Source organism: Rousettus aegyptiacus, unplaced genomic scaffold, assembly GCF_014176215.1.
Source record: "Rousettus aegyptiacus isolate mRouAeg1 unplaced genomic scaffold, mRouAeg1.p scaffold_m13_p_3, whole genome shotgun sequence".
In the NCBI taxonomy this organism is placed as follows: domain Eukaryota; kingdom Metazoa; phylum Chordata; class Mammalia; order Chiroptera; family Pteropodidae; genus Rousettus; species Rousettus aegyptiacus.
In genome coordinates, this window is record NW_023416306.1 from 28,645,481 (window position 1) to 28,664,149 (window position 18,669).

At 40.6% G+C, this 18,669-nt stretch overlaps 2 protein-coding genes across 3 annotated transcripts; one reads left to right on the top strand and one right to left on the bottom strand.

Annotated features, from left to right (window-relative positions):
* The first annotated feature begins 529 nt into the window (after positions 1-529).
* Positions 530-5,304, top strand: EXOSC3 (exosome component 3). The gene is made up of 4 exons (XM_016146238.2): positions 530-964; positions 1,729-1,878; positions 3,657-3,808; positions 4,842-5,304. The coding sequence occupies exons 1-4, from the start codon at positions 647-649 to the stop codon at positions 5,041-5,043; spliced, it is 822 nt and encodes a 273-aa protein (XP_016001724.1). The 5' UTR covers positions 530-646; the 3' UTR covers positions 5,044-5,304.
* Positions 5,305-6,861: 1,557 nt separating this feature from the next.
* TRMT10B (tRNA methyltransferase 10B) lies at positions 6,862-17,034 on the bottom strand. Of its 2 annotated transcripts, none has more exons than XM_016146236.2 (9): positions 16,968-17,034; positions 14,537-14,739; positions 13,990-14,098; positions 13,250-13,374; positions 11,590-11,742; positions 10,400-10,478; positions 9,698-9,765; positions 7,853-7,976; positions 6,862-7,298 (listed from the first exon to the last, which is right to left on the bottom strand). In XM_016146236.2, exons 1-9 carry the CDS (start codon positions 16,975-16,977, stop codon positions 7,192-7,194), a joined length of 978 nt encoding a protein of 325 aa, XP_016001722.1. In that variant the 5' UTR covers positions 16,978-17,034; the 3' UTR covers positions 6,862-7,191. The 2 variants fall into 2 exon arrangements, with proteins under 2 accessions (XP_016001722.1, XP_016001723.1); XM_016146237.2 differs by lacking the exon at positions 16,968-17,034 and adding an exon at positions 16,575-16,864.
* Between the last annotated feature and the right edge of the window lie 1,635 nt (positions 17,035-18,669).

Genomic DNA, 18,669 nt, shown 5'->3' on the forward strand with positions numbered 1-18,669 from the left:
GTGCATGTTTATATTTGCAGGGGAAAAAAAAGTCTAGGGAGAAATACACGCCAAAATGTTACCATTTATTCATTCGTCGGGTATTAGCTATGTTGTGCCAGACCCTAGGCTGCAAAGAATGAAAACTAGATGACAGCCTAGCAAGGGAGACAAATGGGGGCAAGACTAGTACGTTTTATTTAATTTTTATTCTTCTATATGTTTTCCACAGTGTGAATAGATATCTTCTCTAGCAACAACCAAGGTTTATTTTGAAATAGGAAACTGCTTTTCCTTCTGAGGGCGAGATCAGAAGGGCTAACTCCCAAAGCCTCTGCTCAGTTCCCAACGTTCCCTCGGAACCCAAAGTGGGAGCGTTTTGTATCCTATGGTGCGACCCGAGACACCGGAAGTAGAGGCTCTGCGATGACTTGAAGCCGCGTGTTTCTCGCACGGACCGGCGAACAGACTTCAGGGTAGGCGGCCTGTTAGAGACACAAACATAGTCTTCTTGTGAGGACCCGCTGGTCCACAGGGATCAAACTTCGCAGCCGAAGGTTCAAGTCCAATAGGCCGCTACGGCGGAAAACGGAAAGCCTTGGGCGGGTTGGTGATTGGACTCGGCGCCGGAAGCGGAAGCTGGGAACAGTGTTTGGTGGCGCTTAGGATGGCTGAGGCTGCGGGTGTTGCAGCCGAGTCCCTTGTGGGTGGCAGAGCGCGGGCGGCGTGCACTGTGCTAAATCAGGTGGTGCTCCCGGGTGAGGAGCTTCTGCTGCCGGAGCAGGAGGACGCAGAAGGCCCAGGAGGTACAGGGGAGCGACTGCGTCTAAATGCGGGGGCGCGCCCCCGGGTGCGCGTTGTTTGCGGTCCGGGCTTGCGGCGCTGTGGCGACCGCCTGTTGGTCACCAAGTGCGGCCGCCTCCGTCACAAGGAGCCCGGCGGCAGCGGCGGCGGCGTTTACTGGGTGGACTCGCAACAGAAACGCGTGAGTTGGGACTCCGGAGGGGTGGTACGGCCGTGAGTGGTATCCCTGTTCTGGGGAGATTTCTCGGAAGCAGGAAGGGGGCGCTGGAGCCCTCCTCTCTTAAGGCTAGCCTATAGTCAACGTGTCTGTGCCCACCTCTGCATCTCCTTTAGCGGGACTGCACAACTGGGACGTGGCCCTAGAAGTGCGACTAGGAGGGAAAGGAGTCTAGAAATCTTGGCATATAAGTGATAAGGACTGTGACACGTGGTCATTGCCTTCAAAATCCCAAAGGTCAGGGAGAACTAGGCTTACCTTTAAGGGGTCCTAAAGGATAGAACTAGGTTCAATGAGTAGATGTCACAGGGAATTAGGTTTTTCTTAGAATAAGAGCTTTAACATAGGAAAAATTGTCTAACGATTTAATAGCCTTCCTTGGTTTTGAGGACCGCCTGTGCCACCAGACTTAAGTGCAAGTAGAAGCTAGGGACTCCCTGATAAAGGTACCGAAAAGGTATGGGATACCGGCTCAGATGAACAGACTATTAGAAGCTGTAAACCTGAGAGTTTTATGATGTGATTGGTTTTCTTTTACTGATAGTAGCATATGATCAAGTTTATTGTAAGACCTGTATTAATTTTGAAATTTTGGATTTCAAATATTTTCTAAATATCTCAATGACAAACATATTAAAATAACCACTAAAGACTTGCTGAAGATATCTTCCAAGATATCTTGGAAATTATTGTCATTTATGGTTGTTTCTCATTGATTTCTTTTGTAGTATGTCCCAGTGAAAGGAGACCATGTGATTGGCATAGTGACAGCTAAATCTGGAGATATATTCAAAGTTGATGTTGGAGGGAGTGAGCCAGCTTCTTTGTCTTACTTGGCATTTGAAGGTGCAACTAAAAGAAACAGACCAAATGTGCAGGTAAAGATGGTAACTTTTGGTTTCAAAAAAAAAGAAACCATCCAAATATCCAGTAGGCTACCTGAATTGTTCCAAAGCATGACCTTTTTGCCCCCAGTTCTATATAGGTTTATCTCTGAGCATCTTTGTGATCCAGGCTCCCAAGAATTTCTTCTGATGCTCCAGCTCTGGTGCCAGAGCCACATACTTATTACATTTGCTATATTTGGGGTTACTTCATCTCTACTGAGTTAAAAGATTATATCTTTTCTCTCGTTATCTGTTATGCCCATATCCACTGGACAAAGAAGTAAGTTATGGGCTTAGGAAGGAAAGAGGAATAAATGGTGCAAATTGCCTTATCAGCCACCCATCTATCCTGATTGTAGGTCCTGGGACTGTCATCTCACAACTTCAGTCACATCACTGTTTCCCAACAGTCTCTTCCTGGAGTCGATAGAGAAGCAGTTGTGTTTCCTTAAGTTTTCTATTTGGGCTTTTTGGGAGACAAAACCATACTTGTTCTATACTTAAGCCAGAAATTTGGTGGTTTCTCTGCCCCTTCTCACCTTTCATGTCTTTTGTTACTTAATCTTATCTTACTGATCTTATTTGATTCTCTAAGTCTACCCCTGTATCTCTATTTTACAAATTCAGGCCTTAGTTACCTCTTGACTGGAGTTGGTCAAGTACTTCCTCCTCATTAACATCCCTGCCTATACACTTTTGCCCCTCCATCTAGGCATTTGAGAGCTGATAGCCTTTCACACTCCCCTTTCTTCAAAGCCTGCAGATTTCCTTGGCATTATACTCTAAAAGTCTGCCCTCATCCATAATTACATCTCCATGCAGCATGCTTGACCCATACCAAACTAATTAACAGCACTACTGAACTCAAAATTTCCTGCCCATGATGTTCCCTCTATCCCCTTTTCAGCCTGTGGAACACATACTCATCTTTTAAAACCCACGCTAACCACCACCATCTCCGTAAAGTCATTTCCTAATCTAAGGCACTTATTCTTATAACTTTGTTCTAGCACTTACTGAATTTGGCCTGAAATAAAGTTTGTTATTTATATGTACATCTCTGCTGCCCTCCAAGACCAAATGCTCTGAAAGGCAGAGCATTTTGTTCATTTCTAGTTCCTCTAGTCACCAACAAATAGTAGGTACTTAACAGAATAAGTTCACTCTCAATTTCTTTAGTTTCATCATTTTGAAGTTCATCTCTGAGGTGGTTCTTAAGTAAATCTTGCATGGAGAGGTGTCAGTGAATTACCATTGTTCCATTTTGCTATGAATAATACACATGCCAGTTTTTCTATCCATCAATCTTCTGTAATTCCCTAAAGCAGTACAAATAGATATTTTTGTGATGATGCTGTTTGATTAACATGGGTGCCCATAGCCATAGATGCCTGTTGAGTACTTGAAATGTGGCTAATGTAACTGAGGAAATGAATTTTAAGTGTCTAATTTTAATTTAAAAGTAAGTTTAAATAACTACTTGTGGGTTAACAGCTACCAGATTGGATGGTGTAACCTTAGAGGTTTTGGCTTTGACTTGGCTCCCTGTCTGGGGACTTCCTGGTGGGTGAAGGGGAAGGGTACATGTGTTAATGTTGCCTTTTTTAAAGACCAAACTCCAGAGTGCCTCTGGGAATGCTGGAGTGTAGTCAGTACATTAAGCCACAGAACTATAGGCGGTTGGCATTGCTGTCTATAGGAAAGAACCAACATTAGCACTTAAGAGTGGTTTGCTCAGAAGGACGAACTGTTTTTAATTATCATTGTAGGTTGGAGATCTCGTCTATGGACAATTTGTGGTTGCTAATAAAGATATGGAACCAGAGATGGTCTGTATTGACAGCTGTGGACGAGCCAATGGAATGGGTGTGATTGGACAGGATGGTCTACTTTTTAAAGTGACTTTGGGCTTAATTAGAAAGTAAGTCCTGCTGCCTTCTGGCTTGCCTGTCTTTTATAATTACACTTTCTTGGAAAGCTAACTGATCTTTGGGATTTGGGTTCTTTGTAACAATGTGTGAATCTCCTCAGTTAAAAAATCAGTATATTAGCACAATTGTAAACTTATGCATTTAGTTCTATCCTCTCTTAATGGAATATATAAAATTCAAATGTACTTAACAGTGTAGTTTGTGTGTAGATATGGAGTCTGAGCTTCTCTCCCAGAAAGTATGCTGTTCCTTATAGCTGATATACTCAGCCCAAATGTAAAAACTGGCCTTTCCAACCCTTCTAAGTCACTTAAATACATATGCAGTTTACAATTGTAGAAAATCACCAAATTTCTCTAATAATAGGAGCCCATGCAGCTAGACTGATGTGATCCTCAGTTTATGCAGACATTCACCGAAGTCTCCTGCTATTCTGTTCTGGTAGATTTAATAATTCCCAGAGGCAGATTCTCCATTAGGTGTTTAGACCTTTACCTACCCAAGGTTGGTGCCCTATTAAAGGGCTTTACTTCTAGATCCTGAAGTTCAGAACTATCTTGCATGCATGCCTCTCTTTGCTATTTATTCTGCAGATTTGGAGAATTAGTTCAGGACATTAGAGAAGCATGTTATTAACCAAGCAGTACCATTGTGGGTTGAAAGAGTTCATGCTTCTCTCCAAGTACTGAATTTAATACCAGGGATTCTAAAGCCTAGAATTAAGATACTCTAACTATGTAGGGGAAGAACTTTATATATTTTTAGTAAAGTTGGCAACACAGGGAGTTTAATTTCTTTGTTGAGGATGGCCCACTGTTGTGACTCTCTGGTATGCTGGTAAGTGTAAAGCCTTTTGGAAGAAAAGGGGTAACAAATGTTGTCAATGTGCCTTGTTCTTGGAAAGATATTGGTGGGCTTTTGAATAAGTATGGAGAACTGCCTAGAAAAGGAGTCTCCTAAAGAAGGGTCGTGTCACACCCTACCACTTTGTTCAATTTCATTTTCTTTCCTCGTTCTCACCAGGCTGCTAGCTCCAGACTGTGAAATCATACAGGAAGTAGGAAAACTCTACCCACTGGAAATAGTATTTGGGATGAATGGAAGAATATGGGTTAAGGCAAAAACAGTTCAGCAAACCTTAATCTTGGCAAACATTTTAGAAGCTTGTGAACACATGACAGCAGATCAAAGGAAACAAATCTTTTCTAGATTGGCAGAAAGTTGATCTATGTGGACTTTTTTATGGGTCAATTAAGCCAAGAGACTGTGGATTTCCCAAGGAAAATTTTTTTCAGGTGAACCTCTCCTCATTAAATCTTCAGAAGACAAGATGTGAATGTACATATTGTCTTACTGGAGTCTTAAAAGGAAATAATTTTATAAAAAAGAAACTGGTTGCTACCCATGTTCTTGTGGGTGAAAAAAATCATTATAAAATAATGGTGTGGGTTTTTTTGTTCTTTGCAATAAAGTTTACTAAAAGTTAGTGTTATGGTTTATTTGGTATTAACTTTAGTTTTGCTAGAGTGCAGTTTCTGTAATGAACTGGACGTGAGCATTAAAATAATTATTTTCTGATAATGATAAAATATACTCACCAAAGAAAATGTAGACTACATAGAAAGTATAAAGAAGCAAATAAAAACTAACTGTAATCCTGTAACATAGTGGTAAGTGTGTAACAGCTAACGATTATTGTGTTTACCACGGATCAAATATTGTTCCAAGTATTTTGCTTGGATTAACTCATTTATTCTTCGTAACTGAAGAAGACACTTAATCCTCCTAGTAGAAGAAACTGAGGCACAGACGTTAACTGGGCCTACCCTCCCAACTATATGTGAATGTGTGTTTCTTAAGTTGGAATACAGTATTATACTTTATATACTAGTCATAGACTTTGTCCACTTCAAACAACATTTAATGTATTTCTTTCATGATTGCTATTTAAAATTCAATAGTTGTATATTTTCACATTATAGGATATTTTGGGTATATCTTTTTTGTTGTAATATCAAAAAAACACTGTAATAAGGATCTCTGAATCCAAGTCCAACCAAATCTTATTTTACTAAGATTGTTTCCTAGAAGCCAAACAAAAAACTACCTGCCTAGGTTTTGAAAAAATTGGTAGAGGTTTGTGATGGAGTTGGAGGGGAAATTCTTCTGCTATTTGGTATTTTAAACAAAGCCTTAGAGGTGAATGAAGCCTGGCAGATGATCTCGGTCTGTGGTTCTGGGGTCAGAAACCTTGCTGAAAATATGGTTAGAGTTACAGACCACTGAAGCCTATCCACAGGTCTCTTTTGAATGACAGACTATAGAATCATTCAATATGTTGAAAAAGACGAAGGAACAATAGGAAAACTCAAGATGTTTTCTGAAAACTGGGTTGTTTTTAAGTAATTAAAAGACTGATATAATTTATCAAGTGGTCATAGCTCTTATTCTTAATCCTGAAGGATTAAGTTATGAAGGGAAGGGGACAGAACAGAGAAGTAACCTTTTGGTTCTTTTGAGATACAGAATACGTTTTTTGAATTTGCTAGCAGTTTAGCTATCAAGTTGAGTAAACCAAACTGGCCAGAGTAACTGAAATAACTGTATCTAACTAGGACATGAGAAAACAGATCTCTGGGATTTGTGTACTAAGAGGTTCTTTAATGCTTGTGTCAGATAAAATGCATTTTTTGGTTATTTTCAAATTAGACTTATCAATACTGTGTTTTCACTGTTCAGTTTGACCTAATAAATATATACGAAGAATCTAGTTTGTGCAAGACTCAGAGGATACAAAGGTACTTCCACAAATTGCCCTTTTAGAGGGGATTACAGTTAGGAAGAGAAGCCCTCCATGCCCATATGCAGAGGAAGAAGACAGGGTAGGAGCCACAGGTGAGAACAGTGCTATGGGGCTTAAAGCAGGCCTAGATTAGGACAGGCTGATCCTGCAAAGCACATGTATGGCATGATCAAAAGGAGCTGGAAAGTCATACAACTTTATGATAGCAGTTCAGTGAAAATTAAACTCTTGATACAACAGTAATTATTTAAACCATCTTTAAAGAGTAGGTTTCCACAAACAGATTTACAAAAATGAGTTAATACATCCAAAGTCATGCAGTTGAGCTAACTTCTTGTTAACGTAAACTTTTAGTCAACATATATCTGGGGGCACTTCCTGTGAGCCAGGCACTGTAGGAGATTAAAAAAGAGCATAAAATGTGGTCCTTGTTACTGGTAACCTATATTCTAGTGAATATCCAAGATGTCAAGTAAAGGCAAAAGTGTGCCAACACCACTGTTCCTTCTGCTCCTTGGTCAAGGCCCCTCCAGCAACTTCACCTCCTGCAGCTGCAATCTTAGGCTGCCATCATTCCACTGAGTTCTGAAGAACATAGCCTTTTCTGGAAGAAACTCCTTTCTTCAATGCTTCAGGCCAGTTTTGAGTCTCAAAATAAGTGGACAGGATATCAAATACTGTTGGGTAAACAGAAAGCACAGTGACTACATTGTTAAAAGAGAACTAGTAAATGATAAGAAAAGAGATGTTCTGGAATATTTCATTCAACAAACCTACTGCACCACACATGGTACTAGATCCTAGGGAGACAGAGGCTAAGATACAAGTCCTGCTTGCTCACAAGGACTTCAGCCTACACTGAGAGATACAGGTCTGTGAATGGACAAAGTTGCTACAGAGAGGAACAGAATACAATGGGAACATTGAGTTTCTATCAGGCCTGGGGTCTGGGAGGGGAGTAGCCAAGATGCCAGTGAATTGAATCCTCAAGAACAAATAGGACTTCACTGGTCAATGATGGGTTAAAGACAGGGCGTTCTAGGCGAAGACAACAATTTCAACCATATTGACTTGGGAATCAGGAAAAAAATGAAAACTGTCTCTCATGCAATAAAGTCCAAGCACATTGGTCACAGGGAAGACTGCTTCAAAGGCCATTCACACTTAAACATGATGTAAAGAAGCAGCACCAGAATTAATGCTCATTAAGCGTGGGCCATGTGAGCAGTACCTTGATTGATGGCCAGTATCTCTGAATGATAGTTTTTCCCATTCTGGCGTCTGACCATGTATTCCTGGATTGGCAGGCGAGCTGTCTTGACAGAGTGTTCTTGGGCCTTTTGAAATGTAACTTTCTGTAAATCACAGTTAAATATTTTTCTTTTAAAAACAGTACATGAAGATATTGTAATCCTCATTTACCACCACTTGAATTTCCCTCTGTATTCATAATTAATGATAAGTGTATTAAAAATAGTAGCCTATGGTAGAATGGAAGGAACTGCAGACAACGAAGAGTATTTACTTATCCCAAGAAAAGAAATGGCTTGTGCAGCAACACCTACCTTACTTATTTGGGAGTCATTTATCCACTAGCTTCCACTCACTACTACTTACAACCAAGAAAGAAATAAGTAAAAAGAAGCACATCTGCAGCCACAGTCTGCATCCAAAAGTCCATGCTAATCAATCAGACGACTAATTAATCAGAAGAAAATATGCCTAGCCCTAACTCAGTAAGACCCAATTCTGGAGATCTGGAGTTTTCAGTTTAGAGCCAGTTGGTAGCAGATTAGAGAGGGAGATGGGATTCAAGTCAAGCACACCACTAGCAGCAAGACAGCCCAATTAAGAGGAAGGGCAACTTCCATAAGGCAGCCATTTAGATACTTGAAGGCAGTGATCATGCCACTATGAATCCTCTCATCTCCAGACTCATAGTCTCAGTTATCAACTGTTCCTTGACCATGATTTAATTTTGAGTACCTTCCTCCTTTGGGTCAACCTCTTCTGATGTTGTTCTAGCTTACGGTTTGTCATCTGCCCTTAAGACCATGTGAACAGTCAGTTCTTCAATAACCTTTTGTTCAATCAATTCCCTGAATCAAAGATTACCATGGGAGTGACAAAATGATGATTTTTTGATTCTATTATGCACTTCTCATTTATTAGCTGGCATTAATAAGAGTTCTCCCCTCCTCCATTTTTTTAGATTATCATTATAAAGTCATGGAACACTAACCTTTTCAGAATAAATGCAATTCAGTTAAATATCATCTGTGTTAAACATGTAGGGATTTCACACATACATGAAAAAAATATAAAATACACTCACATGTATGAAAAGCATTTATATAAAAATATACCCACAAACAGATACTTGTGTGATCATATATCAAGAGGAATATACAAGAAAATAGTGGTTGCCTCAAGGGAGACACTGGGAAACACAGATGGGAGGGAGACATTTCTCACTGTATTCCTTTTTATACATTTTAACTATTATATCATTCTTTATTATCTATGCAATGTTATTTAGTAAATACAAATAACATCTCAACAAATATTTATATGATAGAAACACTGAAAAGCTAATTATTGTAATAAAATTCCAACTCAACAAAGGAAATCTGGACGGTACTATTGAGGCTGAGATGATAAGATTTATGTCGGCAGGGAAAATGGACGAAGCAGCAGCAAACTACTCTCACAAAGAACAAACTGTTAAGCTGTTAAGAATTCTGAGTCAATGCTTCCTTGGTCAAGGGCAGAGTTATCCTTACAGGAATGAAGAGAGAAGAAAGGAGTCAACAACTGCTATTGATGTAATTACTAAAAACACCTCATTCCAGTTCTCACTGGATCTCACAGGTCAAGATTTCTGACAGTGCTGATGAGGAGAGAGGGAAGAGCGGGACTGTCAGAGGCGGAAGGGCCAACCTAGGCAGAACAGGCTCTTTCTTCCTATTTCCTGAGTTTTTAGGCCTTTTGAGTAAAATTATAACAGGGTAGGTGCCTCTAAAAGTAAGCACCACTTTTCAAAATACAGTTTTTTAGGCCTAAAATGTACACTTACCTTCTGAATGCTTTCATCCACAAGTCCACCAAGGACGTAAACTTTGTTTAGATCGACGTCTTCAAGAGCTAATGAAAAAATGAAGACCATTGTGATTTGATCTGTTTTGTAATTTCTAAATCCAAAGAAGTAAAAAGAAGAAATGATAAAAGTAGAAATTTAATGAAATAGAAACCAAAAAGATAGATTTGCTAATTCTCTGAAAAGACCAATTAAACAGACAAAACTTTGGCATATTTAATCAAGAAAAAAAGGTGGTAGATTCAAATCAATATTAGGGTTCAGAAAGGAGACAAAATTACAGAGAAATGTGAAATAATTAGAAAAAAATACAAAAATCAACTTAATATCAAATTATGTGCAATAGATGATTTTATGGAAAAAAAAAAAAAGATGTATCTAACATTGATCCGAGAAGGGTCAATGTGGGGAGCTGACCAGGGAAACTAAGGGCCACCAGGTAGCTCACAAGGTCTGGCTGAGGAGGGAGACACTAAATTTGTGCAGCTGTGTGCCCACAGCAGGACAAAGCATTCAGCGAGGCATCTGTCCATGAGAGGTACTCAAGTAAAGTTCATTCCTTTTCTGCGGGGGTGGGGAATGATACGTCTTAGGTGGCTTTAACAAATTCTGCTACAGGGAATATTAAAACAAGGGGCTATGTATGATGTGCTACGTGAATCCATGCAGGAAAATACATACCATGTTCTGCGTCAGGAGTCAGGTACACAAGGGTTTCCACGGGATATAAACTAAAACAGTCTTCTTCTGTTATGTCGAGCTGAAAAAAAATGCAAATAATCCAATGAAGTGTGAACCAGGATTAATACACAGCTGACACGGCAGCAACCAGTTACTGGACATCTAGTTTCTATCAGGCTCTAGGTACATCAAGGGGCTACATGTCTGACAACCTGTTCTCAGAAAGTGCTTAGTTGGGGAGGGGGAAGTAGAAAGGCATAGCCATTGAACCTTACAAAATGAGAAAGTGAAGAGGCCCTAACAGGTCTATAGGGAGCATGTCCCAGGACCATAGGTGACAGAGTGCCAACACCAGGGATGACTTTTTAGTGAAAGGAATGCTGGAGCTGGGTTTCTGAAGTGGTGAGACTGACATGTACAAAAGCAAGCATTCACAGCGGGAGGAATCATCTAAGAAAGGCATGAAGACAGGAAAACAAAAGAGTGGGTCTGTCTGGTTCATGGAGAGGAATCATAAAACATGTATAGAGAAAAGTAAGGCTAAAAACGGCTGTACTATAGGAGGGACTGTTAAGACAGTAACAGCAGCCATGATGAATTTGTGCAGCACCGCAGAGGGCGCTTTTCACACTCACTGCCTCCGTGGACCTCCCTAGGAAAGGCCGCATCGCCCAGTCTCAGCCACCTAATGCAAACACGGAAGGGCATTTATAGTGGCATTTCTTAGGAAATGAACTGGATTCTTCCCTGGGTATCAATCATTACATTTGTGAGACCTGATGAAAAGAGTGGGAAAGTAACAGTTCTCCCTAAAACTCATCTTAAATCCATATTACTTCCATAAGAATTGTTTCTCTTCCCCCCAAAACTCGTATTTCCTAATTCTGCATTATTGAGAACAAGAAAGGAGTCATGGCATTTCCCCAAAACATTCCTGAGTATACCCTCTAGCATATAATATATGGGTCACAAAACACAACCTTAGATACTGGCAATATTTTTATGCCAATGCAGTGGAAAGATGAAAAATTTTAAATATAAGAACTGATGAGGGGTTCTAAATTTTTAGATTGAATAGTGAAAACATAATTTTATATATTTTTTATATACCAAAATATAAAAAAGTAAAACAACAATTACCCACAACCTACTTTTTAGATAATTCAAATAATATGCAAAATGAGGCTTACCAGGTAACTACAAAATCCGTCATTCATCCTCAAACACTCTTCATACAGGGGACTGTCTGTTGCGAATCCAGCAAGGCAGATCCAAAATGGCCTGTCAGCTTTTTTATTTGAACCATACAACCTTCGGATCTGTCCAGCCAGTCTACTTAACTCCTTCAAAGAAATAAGGATGACTTAAGGTGGAAAGATGCCACTCTGGAAAATCTCATGAACTAGAAGGACCTCTTTTATTCCAGGAGTGAGCACATGCATGTGTGAGTATGTGTGATACTCCATGGCATCACACCTTATAGATGAAACATTAAGGTAATCATACTAGAAACAGTGAGTTAATGGAAAAACTGAGAACTCTCCCTCCTTGTGGACTTGCTGTTATGTATATAATATATGAAATTGCTCTTTTAGTTTTTATCTAAAGTCTTACCATGTGATGTTTACTATTTATTAAAGTTAGATTACTATACAGACATTTTTATATTCCATCAGATAAACTTAGCACCTTCTCCCTAACTCCAGGAGATGTAATAGGATTGGAAGTTTTAACTTCCGTCCTGATTCAGAGAACTCACCCTTACAGAAGGTAGTTTCACAATCTGCCTTATTTGATTCAGTAGAGAAAAAAAGGCTTTGGGTTTGATTTAATCTGATATATCAATATAAACAGCAGAAAATACTTGCTGACTTTTTCAGAGGGCTATAGTAAGAGGTACCAAGTAAGACCTGCAGATCTTCAGTTTTTCTAATTTCTCTGAAAAACATGCAAACACTAGCACATACAAAAGGGATCTTGGAAAACTAAAAGATTTGTTTTATAGTGTGAGGCCAAATATTAAGGCCCAATATCGTGTGCTGCCTTGACATCTGATGAAAATAAGTGGGCTATGAATGGTCCTAACTGCAAGAGCCTCTCAGATCTGCTCCCACAGATAAGGTCCCCCAGCTAAACAATCCTTTTAACAAAGGGACCAGGTGTACTTCCTGCCTATCCCTGAGCCAGCCCACAGAATTATTCCAACAAACCAATCACATCTTCCTGCAGGAACAAGGGGGCACTCCACCCTTTTGATACTACGAAGCCTGCCTCCCAAAGTCCCCGGTTGTTCATTCTGTTCTGAGTGTCAGTGTCATCCTCCTCCTGGGCTGAGCATAGTGACTAATAAACTGCTATCAATTTTAACTAACCAGTGCCAAGTGTCGTTTGTGTTCAGCCACCCCAAATACTCCAGAGTTGAAATCCCTCCTTCACCAATAGGGTAAATGGAAGACCATTAACTACATACATTACAGGAAAACCTCCCACCAGGTAACCTCCCCAACATGCAATTAGGCAAATATTTCTCTCCCTAGTAAAAGACCAAAGATCTTTGGAGAATTGAACCTGAAAGGCTCCATCTCGACTGGGGACTACATGAACACAGGGGCAAAGTGTTGATTTCAAAACAGAAGGTAAAAATTTCCCAACTTAACCAGAAGATGTCTATTTTCTTCCTGATTCTTTACGACAGCCATCTTGGAACTTAGTCATGTGTAGAAAATAAACACTTTTGCTGGTTTACTATAGAATCACAGAAGGTAGAGCTGACTATGCTCTTCATGAAAGCTGCTCCCTTCTAGACTTCCCTCATGTGAGTAGGATTTCAGAGTTTAGTAGATGTTCTACCTTCTTAGACATGTGGTGGGTCATACTCAAATCAATACAGAGCCTTGGTCCTGAGTGTTTGGCTTCCAAAAGTTTCTCCTTGGTTAAGGATCTCAGAAAACGTTTGCTGTGCTGGGGGCAGATGCCTAGAGGAGAAGTATCAGAAAAGTATATAAGTGGGAAAACACAGGAACAATATTCAGTAAGAAACAAATCTTCACTATTTGTATATGAAGAAAAACTTAACACTTGTGCAAGGTTTCATTTATTAGGCAGTTTAGGTATGGCAGAGTGGTGACGAGTGTGGGCTCTGCAGCACACTGCTTGGGTCTAAATCTATGTTCAGTTTGTTCATTTATCACCTGTATCATCTTAAGTATGTTATTTAATTACTCTGAGCCTCAGTCTCTTTACTTACAAAATGGGGATAATAAAAGTACCTACTCCTTAGGGAAATCCACATAAAATTCTTAGCACTGAATCTAGCACATAGCACTTACTGAATGTTAGCTGTTGCCGGTATTATTCCTTCTACCTTGGAGCTTATAAAATATATGCATACTAAACAGCTTATATTTGAAAGGCAGACTTTAATTTTCTTTTCTTTGATATTTTGATTCTCAACAAAATACAAAGATAGGTCTTATCTCTCAGATGTTTGTTTTTACTTAAAAACAATATTCCTATTCTCCTAGGAACATGTAGATACCCATTTGCTAAGAAATAAATATAATTATACCGGCAATCTGATTTATTGTTACCTGAATTTTCTACACGATTGGCTTTTCTTCTTTCTTTCTCTTGCTTTCTTTTGCTCTTCTTTGCTGCAACTATTCTTTCCCAGTGTCGCTGTTTTCTTTGGACATTTTTCTTAGGTTATCCAGAAAACAAAATTGTTTGAGAACTTCATAAGCACCAAAAAGGAAAATGAATATTAGAAACAGTTACTTATTTTTTTTAATTTAGATATAAAGTTAGGAGAGAAAAAGGATATTAGTCTTAAAAATAAAAATAGACTAGACTGTGTTTAGAGAAAGCAGAGCTCCAGAAAAGGGATGTGACATGTTAGGCCTAAAGCAGAGTTTAGATTTCCTGACTTTTTATCGCAAAAATTCCTCTTGAACTTTATTTACTTTTCCTGTGATTCAAAGGGAACTGAAGCCTTAAATCAGTTAGTAGGAAATTCTACCCTTGGAATACACCAAACTCATTCCCAATCTTTTTGTTACCAGAACCTACCCTTAGAACAGGGGTCTCTGGGACATTTCATCATCTCAAAGTCCATGTTCTTCGCAACCCTGCACTTACCGAGCACCACACTGCACTGCCTGTGGGCAGCGTCTCTCCCTCCTGTAGCTCAGATGCCACATCGATCTGTAGAAGCTGGAAGCTTTCAGAGATGCCATCTTCGCCTGTGTCCTCTAGGATGCCTTCTTGCTCTTGCAGCACATGTGACTCTGTTTTCTGGGCACTCCCTTCCAATTTCCAGTCCATGTGCTTAGTTCTCTGTCCTTTTCACCCAGATTAGAAAAAAGCACATATATGTAAGGCATTATATTATTTCACCTACAGAGGTGTTTCCGTATATCCAAGTGACAAATAGTGTTCTTGTGTTACTGAAGAAGTATATAAAATACTAACACGGATTTATTGAAAAGCATGTGTCTTCCAGAGAAATGAGTCAGCACAAAAACATTTCAGCAGTAAGGGAGCCAAATCCACTTCTTAGAAGACAAGCACAATTTCTGACACCTCCAAGCAGTCAATGATTTTTTCACTGCTGCACTCACACAGAAAACCAAATCATTTATGGTGTTCTTTAAAATGCATGCATGAATTGAGGGTGAGACAGAGAGGGAAAAAGCCACCTCCCTTATATTCGTTTATTTTCATAACCATTCCTTTAGCAAATATTTATTGAGCACCTATTATATGTAAAGTCCTGCACTAGAAACATCCTTGGAAGATGAAGAGCTAGCCAAAAATTATGGTAAAGAGTGGCCTGAAACCAGCTAAGAATTCTTCTAGGTTGCTGGTGATGTATCAGAATTTGTTTTTCCAAACTATGTATTCCAGCCCCTAACTCAGTTAAGTATCACCACAGCAGAAAGCCAAAGTCACCAGTGAGAATATTTAATATCCCTCAGAAGTCCTGAGGTAGAAAAATACAGAGAACCACTGATACAACACACTTAACGAATGTCACAATTTCTAAGTGGTGTTCAAAATCCCCAAGAAAGATATGAGCATAAAACACTCCAGTCTACAGTTAAGTATCATGAAGAATGGACTGACCACTATTTATGGCTGCTCCGAGTCTAGTGTGCTACCACCATTTTAGGAAAAATGAATAACTTTGAAAAAGCAAATCTATGTAATATAATCTATGCATATGGTAAAAAGATCTATTTGTAATAAAAGTAATGATCCTCACTCTGACTCCTTCCACCTTTAGTGGCAACCGTTAACCAGTTGTTTTAGTGCTGGTGATTAACTCATTAACCTGAAACCATATGCTTATACCATTATTGATTTTTCATTTTTTTAAAAAATCTTCTAATTATAGTTGACATACATTATATTTTAGGCATACAACACAATAAGTAGATATTTATATAACCTAGAAAGTAACCACCCCATTAAGTCTAGTACCCACCTGGCACCATACATAGTTATTACAATATTATTGGCTATATTCTTTATGCTGTATTTTACAGCCCTGTGACTGTTTTTATTACTTCTTGATTCAACAACTTTGAATTTTATCAACTCCATATGAAATATTAGAATTAAAATTACCTTTCATTTTTCTGTTAGTTACCTTGACCTTTAAATTTCTTTTTCAGGTATAATTTACTTACAGTAAAATGCAACAAATTAAGATTTGAAATTTGTGTTCATTTTTCTGCTTAAGCTAAAGTTTACTCTTCCAATGGCCTATTCAGATCATTAAGGTCTACCTCCCTGAGCTATTATCATCTGCACTGTCTGGTCTACTTGCTTTTCCTCACACATACCAAGGATTCTAACCTTAGGGCCTTTGCACTTGCCGTTCTTTGTACCTCCCATGCTATTCCCCTAGGTAATTATATGATTACCTTTCTCAGTTGATTCGCATTTTCACTACCCAACATGGCACTTATTCTACTTTTCTGTCGGAACTTCCCCATTCTTACACTGTAAGCAAGTGTTCTGCTTTCTCTGTTCACTACTATGTCGTCTACGCCTCGAAAAGGGCTTGGTACATACTACATGCTCAATTAATACTTGCCGAATTAACAAATCCCGCCCGCGCCCCTGCTTCCGCCCCCGCCCCCATCTCGGAGTTTTCCAACCCAAGTCCCACCTGATGAGCGTGTCCCTGGGCTCTAAGCGGAAGACCAGTCTCTGCACGCTTCCCTCATTTTCTCATTCTAAATTTTAGTCCACTGAAGGTGGCTCCACCCTTCTAGCACCCTCAGGACTAGAAAACCTAGATCCCAGACTGCGAAGTACCCCGCCCGTGGGCTCCACCTGGCCCAAAGGCTGTGAGTGCGAGGGGAAGCAGGGAGGGAAAGCACCAAGAAGGCGTGGGACATCAAGTCACACGACTGTTAATATCTGCTTCCCGAGCGTCTTCCCTGCTCCCTAATGCTGCGGTGGCACCGGTCGGACAACCCTAGACCCTACCCCACCCCCAACACCCCTTCACCTTCCCCCCGCCCCCCGACTCCCCGCCGGCCACGAGCCCCGGGCGTACCTGATCCCATCACCTCACACAGCAGCGGCGCACACCAGGCCCCGCCTCCGTCTTTACTTCCGGTTCCTGTCCTCCCCCCATGGCCTTCTGGGGATTGTAGGTTTCGGCCTGGCTGCTCCGTGGGCAAGAGCTGAGGCTTTGGCTTTCGAGCCCCACCCTGGCGTCCCCTCGAAAGTGTTGCTGGGCTTCTCTGAGCCCCGTTCCCTGACTGTTAGATGCGGTTACAGTCCCAGCCGTTTGCCGATCCCCACAGGGCTGCTGCAGGTGACCAGGAGCTTTGATGGTTATCAAGGACTGGACTTGCAAAACTGGGCTGAAACCAGACTTGAACCACCCCCTCATCTCGCAGCCTGGAGACCTTGGCCTGCCTTGGGCTTCCCTACAACAAGCAGGGCCCACGAGCTTACACAGCCATTCCCTGAGCACACATTCCTCTTCACCTGGCTGTCCAGGCTCACAACAGAAAAATTCGGGCGTGAGCAGGTAAGGAGTGCCTAGCCTCTGGCCACTGATCCTTCTCCATCTCTCCTCACATATCCACCAGAAAACTGAGGCTCAGACACCTGAAGTGACTTGCCCAAGCCTCGTCCTGATAAAAACTATCATTCTCCCTTTTATTCTGCAGTCCTAGAAGTCTCACCCTTTCAGAGAGACCTTACCATGAATGAGCCTGAAATATCTCCCACCCAAGAAACCACAGCCTTGTCGGATACCTCCTTGGCCTCTCACCTTTTCCCTCTCTGGACTTTTCTTTCCACAGCTCTGCCAACACCTCCCACTCTGTCCCTAAGCCATGCTCTATCCTTTATTTGCTACTGGAGCAATTTTTAAATGCTAAAACTAAACATTCTTTCCCCCCTGAAAGACTTTTTCTAAAACCCAGCCCTAATGTCTCTCTTCTCTGCTCAGAAGCTGCCCTGGCTCCCCACTCAGCAGCGCTTGCAAAGTGGCTCCAGTGGTCTTCAGTGGCTCCTACCACACCCACCAGTACCTGCCTCTTGCACTCAGCCATACTGCATACCTTTTGCCCCTGCCACTGCTCTTGTGTTTCTTCAGTTTTGAGTGAGCTCATTTGTGGCTACTTCCCCACAGCGAAGGCCTCCTAGCTGGTCTCACTGCCTGCTCCCCCAGTCCCACCCGGTCCCCATCCATTTGCCAAATAATTATGTGTTTCTTTTATTACAAACCCCTCAGTAGCTTCCCATTGTACTTGGATGTAAAATCTAACGTTCCCAAGGCCTTGCATAGCCTGGTTCTTGACTGCTCTTCCAACCTCATCGCTCTTCCTCCAGCTCACTGTGTTTTAGTCGCACCTGTCTTCTTGAAATGCTTCAACCACACCAAAGGAAGATGCTCTTCCTTTTCCTCTTTTTCCATGTCTTGCTCCTTATTTTTTAGGCTTCACCTTAAACATTCTTTCTTCAGAGAGGTCTTTACTGATCGCTCTAAGTAAGACTGGCTCATCCCACCCCATCTTGGCACTCTCTTCTTTATATCATCTATCACTTTTTTTCTGTGACTTTCAGACTAATTGTAAGTTCATTGAGGGAACTACATTATGTTGATAATTGTATTCCCAGTGCCACTACACAGTAAATATTTGTTGACAGAATAAACAAATGAATTTTCTTTCTTGACACATTCAAAATTTACCTTCGTGTCAAATCCAGGACGTGACTCACAGGAGCTACTCAAAAATACC